At 38.7% G+C, this 16,770-nt stretch overlaps 1 protein-coding gene across 5 annotated transcripts in view; it reads right to left on the reverse strand.

The window, feature by feature from the left end:
• Positions 1 to 524: 524 nt before the first annotated feature.
• Positions 525 to 16,770, reverse strand: part of PDCD1LG2 (programmed cell death 1 ligand 2) — a 95,196-nt gene continuing 78,950 nt past the window's right edge. For 4 of the 5 annotated variants that reach the window (XM_073806139.1, XM_073806138.1, XM_073806135.1 and 1 more), the window contains 2 exons: positions 4,053 to 4,189; positions 525 to 3,569 (listed from right to left, as the gene is read on the reverse strand). In XM_073806139.1, coding sequence (XP_073662240.1) covers positions 3,383 to 3,569; positions 4,053 to 4,189 — 324 coding nt within the window. In that variant the 3' untranslated portion in view covers positions 525 to 3,382. The remainder of the gene's footprint in view (positions 3,570 to 4,052; positions 4,190 to 16,770) is intronic. The other variant, XM_073806137.1, reaches the window with a different exon arrangement.

Consider the following 16,770-nt stretch of genomic DNA (forward strand, 5'->3'; position numbering starts at 1 on the left):
GTGTTAAATTTTACTTAGAATCATTTAATTAACCATAAAGGCAGAATGGCTTATTATTAATAAGCCTTAATTGATGCAAATGAGACTCCCTAGGCTGGCACTTGAACACAAACTAGAAAATAAAGTGAGGAAGTCTGCTGTTCCTAATAAAGCAAAATGGGAAAAGAGTCACTATTCTTTCCCTTCACTTTGATCTTTTTAGAAATTTTTAAAAAATCGTTGGAAACAGACCTGATTCCATTCAAATAGCAAACAATAACAATCGTTATGTTTGACCATGTCTCATCCAGTTTTCCAGTATAAAAAATGCCAACCTGAATTTTCTGTGTGTATTCTTTATTAAAATAGCAAGAGGAGTTCGAATGAGAAATTGTTTAACCCCATAATGTGAGACAACAGAGTTCACCATAATTCTAATGACACCTCCCTTTCTTCATTCCCCCCTTCTTCCTCCATCTCTTCCTCCTTTTTTTCCCTCTATATTCAGAGAAATTTCCCTTCATTAATTTGGAGAAAAATTCATATTCATTGCATTATCTTTTTTATTGCCTGTATTTACCAGTAAGCTTAGAGTCATGTTTAGTGCCCAGGTGTAACAAACCATTCTGGTATATAATAGTTTTGTCTTCTGCGCTATTCTCATCCATTAGTCTTAGGTTTTCCACTAGGTTTAATCTGACAACTTTGAGAATTACAAATCCCAAGTGAGTACAATTCTAGAAACTTAACAGTTTACATGAAAAATTTTTATCAAACCAAACCTTAATATTAACTGTATAACTTATGTTTTATAACAGTTCAAAATGTTATAAAAGGGCAACACTCTTTTTTTATTACCTTTTTTAATGGTTTAGCTGTTGTGTTGTGGTAAACATATAACATAAAATTTACCATCTTAACTATTTTTAAGTGAACAGTTCAGTAGCCTAAGTATATTCACCCTATTGTGAAACAGATCAACAGAAATTTTTCATTTTGCAAAACTGAAACTCTATATCTATTAAACAATAACTTCTCTCTTCCCCTGCCTCCCAGCCCCTGATAACCACCATTCTACTTCCTGTTTCTGTGAGTTTGACTAGTTTAGTTTCCACCTCATGTAAGTGGAATCATACAATGTTTGTCTTTTTTGTGACTGGCTTATTTCACTTAGCGTAATGTCCTCAAGGTTCATCCATGTTGTAGACTGTGATAGTATTTCCTTCCTTTTTAAGGCTGAATAATATCCCATTGTATATATATAACACACTTTGTTTATGCATTCATCCATTGATGGACACTTGGGTTGCTTCCACATTTTGGCTACTGTGAATAAAGCTGCTGAGAATTTTGGTGTACAAACATCTGTTCAAGTCCCTGCTTTCAATTCCTTTGGAAATGTACCCAGAAGTGGGATGATTAGATCATATGGCAGTTCTATTTTTAATTTTTTGAGGAACATCCAATACTGTTTTTCATAGAGGTTGCATCATTTTGCAATCCCAGCAACAGTGCACAAGGGTTCCAATTTCTCCACATCCTCACCAACACTTGCTATTTTCTGGGTTTTTTTTAATAGTAGCCAACTTCATGGATGTGAGACGATATCTCACTTTGGGTTTTGATTTGAATTTCTCTGATGATTAGTGATGTTGAACAGCTTTTTATATACTTGTTGGACATTTGTATATCATCTTTGAAGAAATGTTATTATTACCTTTGATACAATGTCACATCAGCAGGTCTGCACAGAAAGACAAAGCTCAAGAGCAAATCTTTGAGCTTAAGTTTTGGAGGATGTCTTTTAGGTTCTCCATCAAGTTTGAAAGTGGTTAATCCTTACATTCAGAGAATTGCAGGAGTCTTACAAGTATGACATCTTAGTCAGAATGGGCCTTAAATAATATCCAGTCCAATCTCTAGACCTGATAAGAATATAAATGGATTTCATAGAGTAAGTTTACATATATTTAAAACATAGAAATAATTTATAAAACCACTAAAGAATTAATATAAAACGAACATATCTATGAAACAACACTCAATACACTTGATTGTAAGTACCTGAGAGATACAGAAAAGTGGCTACATATTTTAAAAAAAAAACAAAACTAAAGGGACAGCCATCAAAATATTTGCAGCAGTCATCTCTAGAAAATATAATTACGAATGGTTTTTCTTTTCTTTTTCATTCTCGGCACTTTCTGGGTTTTTTTTCTTTTATAATCAGAAAAATATTAAGTGCTATTTTTTAATATGTTAATTTGTTATTGAGGAGATCAGTTTTCCCAAAGTGTGGTCCACTCATCACTGCATCAGAATTGTCTGGAGATACAATTTAAAATGCAGATATCTACAAACTATCATGTATAAAATAAGCTACAAGGATATATTGTACAACACAGGGAATATAGCTGATATTTTATAATAACTATAAATGGAGTATAACCTTTAAAAATAGTGAATCCCTATATTATACACCTCAACATATAATATTGTATATCAACTATACTTCAGTTAAACAAAGAAAAATTAAAAAGAGAATCTGCCACACACACAAAAATAAAATGTCGATTCCTTGGCCAAGTCCCAGGCTTCCTGAATCAGAATTCCTTGATGGTGTGGCCCAATAATTAGCATTTTAAACAAATACCCTCATGATTCTCATGCATATTAATAAGGTTGATAAAGAGTTGATTAGGAGTTAAAAAGCTAAGGTGCCTCTTGTTTGTACTCTATATGTGGGCTAGAATTTCTGCACTGAATCTCCAATTCTCCTGTCAGCATGCAAACAAGTCAGAATCCAGGTGCACTGGATTCCTAGGAAGTGTGGGCATGAACCCTCTTCCAGCAAATCTGAATTTTCTTGATTTCCTGATGAAAGAGTTATCCAAAGGGTGTAACAACTCTGCTGTAGAGACCAGATGAGACCAAGTTGTTGAAGTGACCTTAGGTCATTCAATAGCAATCATCATGAGTGAGCTGAGCCCATGCTTATGGACTACCTGGCCCGTGCTCATCATATTTGTTTTGCCCTCCTAGCCCTCTGAGCTACACTTAACTGTTCCTCATCTGTAGAGTGGAAATGATAATAACTATCTTATCAGATTCTTTTTTTTTTCATAATGCTGGAAACCGAGAGCTCAGAGTAATCTGTGCCCTTAGCAGTATATTTTGGATTAGACACAAAGAACTTCCTAATGATTAATGCTATTACACGAATAATAATAATAGTAATAATAATAATAACAACAGCAACTAGTATTTATTCAGCCCTCATTTTGTGCAAATACTGCTCTAAACACTTAATTTTTATTGTCCTAACAATCATATGAGGTACTATTATTATCCTTATTTTACAGGTGAAGAACCTGAGGCTTAGAAAGACTCAAGGTTCACAGAGTTAAGAAGTGGTGGGGGCTTCCCTGGTGGTGCAGTGGTTGAGAGTCCGCCTGCCGTTGCAGGGGACGCGGGTTCGTGCCCCGCTCTGGGAAGATCCCATATGCCGCGGAGCAGCTGGGCCCGTGAGCCATGGCCGCTGAACCTGTGCTCTGCAACGGGAGAGGCCACAACAGTGAGAGGCCCACGTACTGCAAAAAAAAAAAAAGAAGTGGTGGAGTCAAAACTTGAACACAGAACCCAAACACTTAACAACTTCAATACTGTCTCTTTCTACAAACTCATTTTCTCACCAACTAAATATACATATTTTATGTCAGGCTGACTTATTAACTTTTTTTAATTCCTAAGAATATTTTTTATTAATCCTTCATGCAGAAAAATTGCTAAGAAAATGAATGAAATTGCCATTTTCACATTCACCTAGCAAATAACATCATTTGTATCTTTAGCAAAAATGAAAACGATAATTTATCCAAAAGGTCATGTGAATTCTTAAAAATTAGCAGTGGACAGAAGAGAGGGAAGAAGAAATCACATCACTCAGGTAGGATGTTGAAGGCTATAAAGTGAATCAAGGAATTAGTCTTTTAAAAATTGGATAATAGTTTAACAACATTAACCCACCCACATCGTTCAATACATGATTCACCAAAGGAAGACTCTCCCCTTACCCAAGTAACTTCCTAAAAATGCCCATTGGAATGCACTGCAGGCTCTTTCCTCTGAAGGTCCTTAGGATGTGATTGTGTTCCTGTCGTGTGCTGCACTGCCTGTGGCTTCCCGATAGAGAGGAATCTTCTGTAGGACCCTGCGAAAGGGAGCATATTGTTCCAATTTCTCCCCTCAGTCTACACTTACCCAACCCCAGGCAAGCACATTGTTCTCAGAGGTTGTCTCAGAATTCCTCTGCAGTAAATACAAAAAATTGACAAAGATGGCAACAGCTCTCTCCAGGTTTTTACCTTGACCAGGTGGAAGGAAACACATGGGTTTATATCAGCCAAGTGTGTGGATTAGAAAAGGAACTTGGCCATTGCCTGCATATACTTTGTTATTAAGCCCACATCCTTCCATGATCACAGAAATAAAAAACAGTTTACCTGTTAATGTCTGTTAAAAAGTAGAAAGGGTTATCCAGCTCTGTAACCCAGATCTCTGGTGAAAAGTCTGTCTAAAATGGGGCAAGCTCCAAGACTCAAGGAATGGGGAAATGGGTGCTGAGATCCTCTAAAGCTTATCCCCAAATATGCTATTATTGCTCATACAGTTCCCTCTTGTGGCTAAAGTAGTCATTAGAAAAAAAAACTACTCAATTTTGTATCATCCTCTCTTACTCTACAGATTTTATAACAACTATGGGCATTTCTAAGTTTGTTCACCTTGAAAGCACTAATAACAATACCCCCAAGCAAAAGGTCCGAAACAAACTTATTCAGACCATATAACTACCATACAATAAATTTTAAAGATGTCAAAACTCAGTTAATGCAGACATGAAGTTGAGTATATGAAATCAAAGACAGTCAAGGAATTAAAATGTGTGAACACGATAGTTAACACTTTACAATGCCATTAACCTTAACAAAGCAAGAGTTTCCCAAAGCCCATGTTAGTCCCTGAAAACATATTAGACACCACTGGAAGTCCAGTTAATCAGCAAAAGGCCATAGAGTCACAAGTTGGTGAAAGAGTTTGTCACATTGAAACACAGTACGTAACATTATTATATTCAGGCCATGGGTAAGCTATAAATCCTCCAAAATTATGTATGTACTTTTTATCTTTCATTTACTTATGACTGCTTCCTCAATGTTCTATTGAGAACATGTTGGCATTTATACCTGTTTCACTATTCCACTTATTAATGCATGCATTTCCTGGGTTCTCTTCTTATTAAAACTTTAGACAAATATAAATTTAAAAGGAATGGAGCAAAAGAGACTTCTGAAAAAAGGTCCACCAACAAAGCAGTAAAAGAACCATCTAGTGGGCTTCCCTGGTGGCACAGTGGTTGAGAGTCCGCCTGCCGCTGCAGGGGACACGGGTTCGTGCCCCGGTCCGGGAAGATCCCACATGCCACGGAGCAGCTGGGCCCGTGAGCCATGGCCGCTGAGCCTGCACGTCTGGAGCCTGTACTCCGCAAAGGGAGAGGCCACAATAGTGAGAGGCCTGCGTACCGCAAAAAAAAAAAAAAAAAAAAAAAAAGAACCATCTAGTGTGTCAATATTCAACAATCCTTCAAAACCTTTCTCTCCTGTCGCCCAAAGACACTGTTACCTTCAAGAACAGGGAACCATCTATGAGGCTGCTTCCTAAAGAAGCAACCCTGTGCTCTCCTTCCAGCACTGCGGCACCTCCTCCACCTGGGTTCTCCTTCTTTTGTAGACCCACCTTTCCTTTACCCTTTGTCTTCGTTTTGTTCCCCCAGAAGCCAACAAGAATACATATGCCAATAGTTTATTTGGGTGTTGGTAACAGGAAATGCCAGCAGGGGAAATAAGCAAGGGAGGGAAGACAGCCAATAAGGGGAGTGTTTTCAAGCACATTAGCAGTATGGGTAACAAGTGCTTAGTCCCTCTGGGGAATTTTGGGAACCAGTGTAGAACCCATGCCTCTGAGTTATTGCACCTGAGAAGCAAGGGAGCTGGAGATTTATGCACCAACTCTTACCAGCCATTAGTTAAGGGCTGCTCCTGGGAGGCATTAAATCTCCGCACACCCAGCCTCCATGCCCACGGTTGGATCTCTAGCCACTAGAGAAAGCCATGGAAAGGTGGGGCAGTTGCTGGCAGGTGGTAAGGCCCCAGGGAGACATGGTGCACCAATAGCCCCTGCTACACTAGTGTCTGAGATTCCAACCTAGTACTACACGGAGACCCATTATCAAAAGTCAGGGCTCACTGAATAGTGAAGAAGGTCAAAAGCTCTGGAGACAGACTGATTGGTTTCAAAATCTGGGTTCTTAACCTCACTAAGCTTCAAAAATCCACGAAGGATTGTTGTGGGGACTAAATAATGTAATTCATGTAAAAGTACCCAGTATTGTGACTGGCACATGGTACATACTCCCCAAAACGCTAGTGATTAATATTATTCTTAACACTGGATCCCCTTAAACCAGACCAGACCTAAAAATGTTCTGCTTGACCAGTTTGCCCAGCAGGAACCCAAAAATTCCAGTCTTGCTATTGGCACAGCATTTATGCTGGTGTCAGTGAACAGAACTGGCAAAACCTTTGTGTTTCAACCCAACTAGTCTTGAAGACCTGGCCAGATGGAGCCCTGAATTCTCATCAGAGTGGGAGAGGGTTATCTGAAGCTGAGTGGGGCTCAATAGATCCCACAAAATAGATCTCCCAAGGAAGGCATAGGTTCCAGGACAGGACATGGTCCAACTCACCCTCTCCACATTATTTTTCTGCCCAGCCACTCAGACAGTCTTTAATTTTTTTTTAATGTTTATGAGAAAAAGTAGAGGAGGAAAGAACTAGTACTTATCCTTCTTCCTAACAAGTTCCAACACAAAAATATAACTGCCCTTTCAATAAGCAAGTATTTTTGGAATTCCTTAGTTCAAATGAAATTACATGGTTCACATGCCCAAGGCATATTTTTCCAACTGTTTTTCCTCCCAGTCAGTGAAGACCAGACTTTTGGAAAAACTCAAACTTTCATTAAAGTTCAGCCATGCAGGATATAAAAGCTGGGTGGGTCCTACTTAGATTTTTCTTTGTGGCTAAATATCTCTACTTGATAGCAAGAACAGATTTTAGGAAGAGATACAGAGGGCATGGAGAGTGAGGTCACATGAAGACGAAAACAAAAGGAAACTTTGAGAAGAAAACATATATTTTCCAAAAAACACCAAAATTTTCAATTCTTTAGTGTCTGAAAAATATAGCAAATTTGTTTCAGTACAATGCTGTGTTTTTCTAAATCGCTCATTGATAATGAAGACTGTAATTGAAATTCCAGTTTTGAAAATGTTTAGCCACTAATATTTACAGACGCTTGATAAAAAATATTGCCCTCTTTAATTAAAGGAAACACATATCCTCCAAAGTCGACACTCGAAAGAGAATCTCCACATGGAAAGGAATAGCTGGATCTTATATCTTCTCCTTGGCCTGGGTGGAGGGCACTTCTCCCTCCTTTAACATTGGCCTAAGCCAGGGCAGTAGACTGGTTTGGTTTCAAAAGCATTTTCTAATAAACTTCCTGTACCCTAATCTCTGTCTGAGTCTGCTTCCCTGGGAACCCAATTCATGGCAGGTACACACAGCCCAGGTGCAAATATCTAGACACCTTAACTCCTCAAGTCTAGACCCAAAGGAGTATAGGAAGAGAAAGTCAAAGCAGCCTGTTATTGCCTGTATGTAGAACTGTCTCATGCTCAGGTGATCGGTGGTTTTAGTGATCGATTACTCCCTTGCAGGAGGAAGTTTGCCTGTCTCTCTCTTTTGAGGTTTCTGAATAATAACCATATCAAAATATAACTTAATAAGTACCATATTTATAAAAATGTGGGTTGTGGGGACATTTTGTTGTAAACTGTCTTAGAAATAGAGTAAAAATAAATTAGCAAAAAAAGAATAGAGAAAGAGACTTAGAAATGAAAGAAGTACTTATATATCTCACTTTGTAAAAAAAAAATACATTCCTGAAAAAATGGACTATGAATCACATTTTGGTGAATTAAATTATGTTTTAAAGTCAGTAGCAGAACTCACCATGTAGAGATTTTTGTGACGAATAGTTTTGCAGAGAAAAAATTGCAAATTTAAATCACCAGCTTCCAATTTGTTATTTTATGAAACTAGATTTTCACTCACTGAAATGATTTAAAGTATTTGTTACTCCAAATCTAAAGCCACAGCAAAACATCGAATGTAAAATTGCATTCAACTCTAATTAACTGCTCTTGGCCCAATGTTTTTAGATAGAGAGGGAGAAAAAGTCACTTCAAGTTATATATTGTGATATTGTTCTTAAGATTAGCCAAATTCTTTCCCAGTACTGCAACTTTATTGTATTATTATTGCTCAAAATAAATGCATTGGCAAAGACTTATCATTCTCTCCCTTAAATAATTTTAATTCTAATGCTACTTTTTTTGTTGTTTTTTTTAAAATTAATTAATTAATTTATTTTTGGCTGCGTTGGGTCTTCACTGCTGCACGCGGGCTTTCTCTAGTTGTGGTGAGCAGGGCACGTGGGATCTTTCCGGACCAGGGATGGAATCCGTGTTTCCTGTGTTGGCAGGCAGATTCTTAACCACTGCACTACCAGGGAAGTCCCTAATGCTATGTTTTGGTAATGGGCTTAAACTTCATTCTGGAAGTCTTTAAGAATAGAGAAATGAAGGTTGGGAACTTATCCTCTTCTGCCAAAGAGTGTTTTTTTTCCCCCCTAGATTAGTAGTTGCAGAGTAACCATGGATAATTTGGTACCAGATTTGGATAGAGGATTGAAAACTTGTCCTTAGCTCAAAGTCAGCAATTCACATTTAAATAAAATGCACATTTGGATGCAGTGCTCAAATTTAGATAAGATTACGTTAAAGAGATTCAGGAGGAAATAAGTCCTAAGATGACGCGTATTTACAGTGGAATGAGGAACTTCCTTTGGAGACTAATAAGTATCAATAGATCTGTTATTGCAAAGCTACCTAAACCTACTTATATGGTATCATGAGAGGCAACAGGCACAAGTACACACGTCAGGAATGTCTTTTGGAGAGGAGGAATAGCATGTACTCAGATCCAAAATATAATGACATGAGCTCTCTTGAGAAGAGTTTCAGATGCATAAGGATATTTCTTAAAAATAGGTTTCTACGTTAGGAGTCACTTCATTTCTCTGGGCCTCTTAGACTTATGTGAAAAGACAAGAGACATTTTGTGCCCAGTACAGAAGTGGCAGTGAAGGAATGACCCTAGTTCCTTGCACTGAGGATGTCCCTGCAGGCCTATAGCTCACCCAACTCCTTTCAAATTGTCTGCTCAGCTTCTCTAACTCTTGGGTAAGGTGTGTGTTTAACCCCACGGTGAATGGCACCAGGGATTTGGGAGTGGGGAGAGACTAGTGCAGATTCCAGTCCATCCTTGTGGGTTCCAGTGTGTCCTTGCTTCCCCCACTTCACATCCTGACTTCCTGTCCTGCGCACTTTAGCTCTAGCATCAGACACAGGAACAGCAGCCTCACATAGATGGTACAACCAGCTTCCGTAATTGCATACAGTCAACTCCCTATAATAAATCCTTTATTGTGTTCATTTCTCACAGAGGTTCTGCTTCTCTGAACAAATCCTGACTGATACATTTGGGTTGAAAAAAAATTTTTTTTTTTTTTACTATTATAAAAATGCCACTATGAACATTCATGTTTGTGTTTTCTGGTATACTTGTGCAAGAATTCCTCTATAATAGATACCTAAGAGTACATATTTCTGGATTGTAGGGTATTCAAATATTCAACCTATAAGCTAGTACTGAATTTTATTCTTGAGTAGTTGTGCCAGTTTATACTCACACCGGCATTAAGAGCTCCTTTTGATCCAAGTCTTTGCAATTACTTAGTAGAGTTATACTTCTTAATTTTAACCCACCTGTAGAGTATAATATGGTTTCTTATTGAAATCTTAATTAACATTAAGATTAATGTTTAATCTTAATATGATTACTAATGAAGGTGGAGAATCTTTGTATATTTCTATTCTCCACATTTTCTCTTCTGTAAAACAACTATTCATGTCTTTTACTCATTTTTCTTTTTTTTTCTTTTAACATCTTTATTGGAGTATAATCGCTTTACAGTGGTGTGTTAGTTTCTGCTTTATAACAAAGTGAATCAGCGATATGTATACATATGTCCCCATATCTCCTCCCCCTTGCATCTCCCTCCCACCCTCCCTATCCCACCCATCTAGGTGGTCACAAAGTACTGAGCTGATCTCCCTGTGCTATGTGGCTGCTTCCCACTAGCTATCTATTTTACATTTGGTAGTGTATAGAAGTCCATGCCACTCTCTCACTAAGTCCTAGCTTACCCTTCACACACACACACCCCACCCCGTGTCCTCAAGTCTGTTCTCTATGTCTGCGTCTTTGGTTCTTCAGAAACTTTTTTTTTTTTTTTAGATTCCATATATATGTGTTAGCATATGGTGTTTATCTTTTTTTTTTTACTCATTTTTGTATGGCACTGTTTGATGTTTAATTATTGATATACAGAAAGAGTTCTTTATACATTCTGGAAACAAATCCTTTAGGGTAATTATGCTGTGGTGTGCTGGAGCTGGCTTATACAGTCTCACAAGAGTGATTTTGTGCTTCTCTTCCAAACTGTGTGTAATGACACCATGTTGATAGCTTGAAATAAGCCATGGTGGGATTATTTCCTCCATGGTAATCATCAAACCCTACAAATCATGGCTTTTTCCCTTGGAAAGCTAGTTTTAAAACATTTACAAGCACAGCACTAGTTATATATGTTGCAAATATCTACTCTTGGTTTGTGGCTTGTCTGCAAATTCTTTTGTGAGGTCTTTTGAAGAACAGAAATCCCTAATTTTAGTAGAGTCAAGTTTGTCAATCTTTTCAGTTTTCAGTTTTGGATAAGATTTTGTGTGTGTTTTGTTTAAGAAATTCTTCTCTACCCCAAAGATATAAATATACTATTCTATATTTTCCTCTTAGATGTTTAAAAATATCAGCTTTCCCATCCTAGTCTTTAATACACCTAGAATTGATTTCCAATATACCTGTGGGGTAGGAATCTGATTTTGCTTCTTTCCCTGTATTTCCCCAGCACCACTTATTGACTAATTCTCCCTTTCCACGGTACGTACAATACCACTTCTCTTACATATTATGTCCACAAATATGTGGATCTGTTTCTGGAATCTCCACTATTCCATTAATCCAATTGTCTGTTGCAGCATCAGTCAGTACCACACTCTTTTCATTCTTATAACTTTATAATTAAAATCTAGAAACCTGGTAGGGCAAGTCCTCCTACCTAATTGTCCTCCTACCTAATTCTCCTCCAAAAGAGTCTTAGTTACATATTGAAATTTGTTTATCTGTCCAAATTTTACAATCAGCTTATCAGTTTTTTTTTTGGTCGGGGGGGAGGAATCCCATTGGGATTTGGAATTAGATTATATTGAATCTATAGATCAAATTGGGGAGAACTGGCAAATTTACAATAGAGTCTTCCTATTGAACATCTTCCACCATGTATTCTGTGATAGGTCCTCCTTGATGTTCATCAAATAGAGTTTTGGAATTTATTCCATATAGACCTTATACAACTTTCATTAGGTAGCTTATATATTTTTTATTGTTATGGTAAACTGCATTGTTTTTCAAAATTGTATTTTCTAACACTTTGTTGCCAGTGCTTAGAAATATATTTGATTTTGTGTATTGGTCTTCTATTCAGCCATGTTGCTGAGCTCTGCTATTATTACTAATCATTTGCCTGTAGATTCATTGGAATGTAGACGACTATATCTTTATGAAAAAAGACCATTCCAATACTTCTACCAGGTACTGCTTCTCCTGTCTTTGTGGTTTGTTATTTCTTTTTCTTGTCTTACTGCATTTGTTAGGAAATCCAGGATAATGCTGAATAGAAGTAAATGGACTTCTTTATCTTGTTCCTGAATTTTTAGGGTCTGCTTCTCAGTTTTTCATCACTAGGAATATTGTTTGCTGCATATTTTGGATGATCATATGTTCTTTCCCCTTTAATCTGTTAATGTAGTGAATTATATTTGTTTATTTTCTAATGTTTAACTACCCTTGCATTTCTGGATAAACCCAAATTGTTTACGATATTTCATCTTTTTAAAATGAACTCTTGGGTTTTTAAAAATTAGCATTTTATTTGGGGTGATATGCTGGACAAAGGGATGATTCATGTTCCAGGTGGGATGGGAGGGTGCTACAAGGTTTCCAGAAGGGTGCATAATTTAAAACTTATCAATTGTTTATTTCTGGATTTTTCCATTTAATATTTTCAGACTGTGGTTGACTACAGGTAATTGAAAGCATGGAAAGCGAAACCATGGATAAGAGGGTACTACTGTATCAGACTTTTTAAAAATTTTTAAATAATTAAAAAAAATTTTTTTTTGGCCACACAGCACAGCATGTGGGATCTTAGTTCCCCCACCAGGGATCAAACCCGCACACCTCCGTCCCCTTCCCACCGCCCCCCCCCAGATTGGAAGCGTGGAGTCTTAATCACTGGACCACCAGGGAAGTCCTGTATTAGACTTTTTGATTATTGTCAATTTGATAAGAGAAAAGAATACTCTATAAATGTGTTAGTTTTCTATTAAGGAAAAAAAGTATCATAGAAGTTATTTAAAAAATCTTCAGGGATTCAAAAGAGGAAGAAACATCTGTTTGGGAATGAGAGGCAGGGGAATTCTTGTAGGAGGTAGCCCTTAAGCAGGGTCAGGAATAATAGGTAAAACTATGGCAGTCGAGATGCAGGCGGCGGGAGCAGAGGGGCAGGAGCAAAATATTCAAGGCCTGAGCAGTGTAGAGGATGTAGCATGAGCAAGGCATGGAGAGTGGAAAATTGTCTTACAAGTGACGTAATTTGTCTAAAGTGAAAGGAGCACATTCTGAGTAGTGAGGGAAATACACCTCACAGGCAGTATTGAATCATTAAATCAGGGACTCCCAGCCCTGGCGGCCCATGACACACACTGGTGATCTTGAAAAAAAAAAGAATTAATGCCTGAGTGCCACCTCAGGCCAATTAAATTGGAATCTCCAGTAGGAGCTTCCTGAAACTCCCCAAAGGATATTTTCTATAGACAGGGTTGAGAATTGCTGCGTTAAGGACATATGAACAGAGGAGTGATAAGCTCAAAAGTGGGCTATGGAAGATTTACTATCTTAGATCACATGCTGTTTACCTCTAAGTGTATTTAATAGTTTGAAATATGGGGGGAAAAATCTTAACTATTTAGTTCAAAATTGAATTTAAGTCAAGGTTCACTATCTCTTTAAAAGAAAAAACAACAAATGTTCTGTGTCTCAAAATAATTATTTTCTACTTTTAGGGGATAAGATCATTCGCCACGTGGGTATAATTCCCAATGAAAACTGCTTACACACACCAGTGATTTGGAGCAGAGAGCATGTCTGCCCCGGAATTCCTCCTGAATGAGTCTGTGCTCTGAACTCAGTGAAGCATTGCTTTGACGCTAGGTGGAGCCATGGATTGTGATTAGATGAAAAAGTCACACGTCAAAGAAATAGGTAGAATTTGGAGAGGGGGAGAGACTTTGCAACCATTTGCTCTAGTCCCTCATATTACGTTTAATTTTTAATTTATTTTTTGTGTGTGCAAAATTTATTACTTTTCAAATAAATTATAGATTCACATAGTTCTAAATGTACAAGATAAAGGCTATGCATGCAGTTTCTGTGGTGGATAGTCTCTGCTCTCCAGATCCACTGCCACCTGCCTTGGGCCCCAAGAGGCTCTTCTCTAAGGGTACACTTACAGTGTCCTCTGCCCTCAGGCTTCTGGTAGGGTTTTCCCTGGGGCAGTACTGGCAAGAGATCAGAGGGCAGGAGAAGAATGGGGTCAGGGTCTTTATTTAAACCCCAGCTCCTTCCCTGCTGGGCTGTGGGTTCATCTGGGGAAGGCTGTGTCTGCTGTCCAGTGGCTCCTTCTACACCTACAGTTCTCTCTCTGGGTTCAGGAAACCACTTATTCCCCTTGTCCCATAGGGCCCAGGCATGGTAATGCGGGCCCAGACTCCGCTCTGTAGCCCAACGGTGGACACATCACAATCCTTTGCTGGGTGCTTACCCCTGTCCACACTGTTGCAAATCATCCTTTCAATAAACTCCCTTTAATTACGCTTTTGAGTGTGCCGTGTACTCCTGCTGGTACCCTAACTGGTACAGGCTTCCTCCTCACATCTCTGTTCCCCATCTGCCCAGTTCTCCTGAAGCAACCAGTTCTATAGGGTTCCTGTATGTATGCACATACAAGCTTAAAAGAATGTATATATATTCCTATCATTCTTATTTACTCAAATTGTAGCATACTCTATACCCAGTTCTATAACAATATATCCTAGAAATCACTCTAAACAGCATATAGAGCTCTACCTCACTCTTTTATGGCTGCATTATATTCCATTTTATAGGCGTACAATCCTTTTTATAGCCAGTCTCCTCTCAATAGACATTTAGGTTGTTTCCAGTTATCTGCTATTACAAATGCTGCTATAAGGAATAACATTTTACATGGGTCATTTCTCCTTATTTTGTCCATGAGGAAAATGAAACTGAAAGAGATTAAGTACATTGTCTAAGGTTAATTCTTGGCAGAGCCCGTGTCATCATGGTCATCAGTTTATAGGGTGAAACTGCAGTGACCTGCACAATGGGCTCTGAATCTTGCTAGGGTCCCCCCCACAAAATTTACTGCACATTTCCACTCTTTGAAATTTCCACCCTTATACAAGAATGGACTCCAGAGCCACAGCACCAGGGTATGTTTCCTGCTTCCTTACTAGTAGGCTGTGCGACCTTGGACAAGTCACTTAGCCTCTCGGTGTCTCAGTTTCTCATCTCTAAAATGATTCCTACCTCATGGTGTTGCTGAGAGCATGAAGTGCTTGGTATAGTGCCTGGCATATACTAAGAGCCACATAAGCACTGGCTCTTACTAGTGGTGTTATTATCATTCTTTTGGTTTGAGGCAATGCTCCCAGTACAAGGTGAGAGGGATAACTCATTGTGTCTCATCAATAGTTTATCTTCTAAACTGAGATTATCTGAGATTATCAGATCACTTCTTAAAAGCAGACATAGATGAAGAAAGATAGGCAAAGAATAGGGAACTTGGGGCCTGAAATGGGTCTTAAAAGAGAAGGGACTTTCTAAAGATAACTTTGCCCACCTCACAAGTTGATTTTGGTTTTCCTGTTCACAGGTACTTAAAGCAGTGAGACCCACACAGGTTTATCTGCCTACTGGACATCCTCCCCAAACACCTTACAGTTTCCAAACTAGACTCACTGTTCACAAGCCCTCCACCAACCTCCAATCTTACCAACAAAACCAACCCAGTCTTCCACAGTCTCACAGCACATTTAGGTGAGTCAATTTAAAAAATCTCAGAATCATCTATGACTGCTGTATTTCACATATTTCATGGCAAATTTGTTATGAAACCCTGTAAATTATTTCTTCTTAATAGTTTTCAACTTCATTCCCACCCCTTCCTCTCTATGTTCTCTGAGACTACCTTAAATCAGGCTCTTGTTATTTCAGTGGGCTGCTGTAATCAGCCTTCTCCCTCTCTCCTTCCCTTCTCTCCCTCCCTTCCCTGGTCCCTGCCTTTCTTCCCTCTGAAAATATGTATTGAATGACCATTATTTACCAGGCCTTGAGCTGGCAGAGGGGATGCATAAGTGAACAAGACAGAAGGATCCTAAATCTCTCTCCAACTTTAACCTAATCCTAATCCTTAATTCATGAAATTTATAGTCTGGAGAGAGAGTCAGACATTAAACATACACAAATAATTTGTTCACGATGACAGGGATCTTGCTTTCCATTCTAGGAGGTCAGGGCTTCCGAGTCTCAGGGATGCATTATAACCCTTGCTTTAGAAAGCCTCTGGGATGGTAAGAACTGGAGTTTTGCAGGAGGAGGGGAAAGGAAGTGGCTTGACCCTTAGGAGAAGGGAGAATGCATGAGACTGGCATGGATAAGGAACTGCGAGGAAGAGATTTGCAGTAGGCTCTGTAAAGAGCTGGGGATCTGATTGCAATTTTGCACATTACTCCACAGAGGATGAGACCTCTGGTGGGGGAAGCTTGGATGGATGCCTGTGGTAGCCTGCCCTGAGCACTTTGGCCCCAAGAGCAGTGGCAAGAATCCCTTACAGCAGACCTGTGATCAAAATAGAGAAACACTGTGGGAGCATCTCTGTATCCTGCCAAGGGCAAAAGACCCAACAGATGCTAAAGGACCAGCCAGCAATGGATAGTGAGAGGCACAGTAGCTAAGAGACCAAAGACCAGACACTTCCCCATCTTCACGCCAATATGTAAGCCCTAGGGCCTAGAATGACCCATTTTGGGGATTGGGGGTAGTAATTGCAATTTCCTCTGTGTAAGGCAATAAAATTCTGACTTCGTGTCATGAGCCTTATGCTATGAGCCATTTCTAGAAGGCCAGAGAGGCTGATTAATTTCTATTCTTTTCTTTTTTTTTAAAAGAAAATAATCCAAAAAGGTAACATATTTTTAAATCACAAATTAGTTGTGTTATCATGAGTACACCAGGAGTCCCCTATGGGTCTCAGTTCCCTTATCTGTAAAATGTGGGGAATGATGTT

This window comes from Tursiops truncatus, chromosome 6, assembly GCF_011762595.2.
Source record: "Tursiops truncatus isolate mTurTru1 chromosome 6, mTurTru1.mat.Y, whole genome shotgun sequence".
In the NCBI taxonomy this organism is placed as follows: domain Eukaryota; kingdom Metazoa; phylum Chordata; class Mammalia; order Artiodactyla; family Delphinidae; genus Tursiops; species Tursiops truncatus.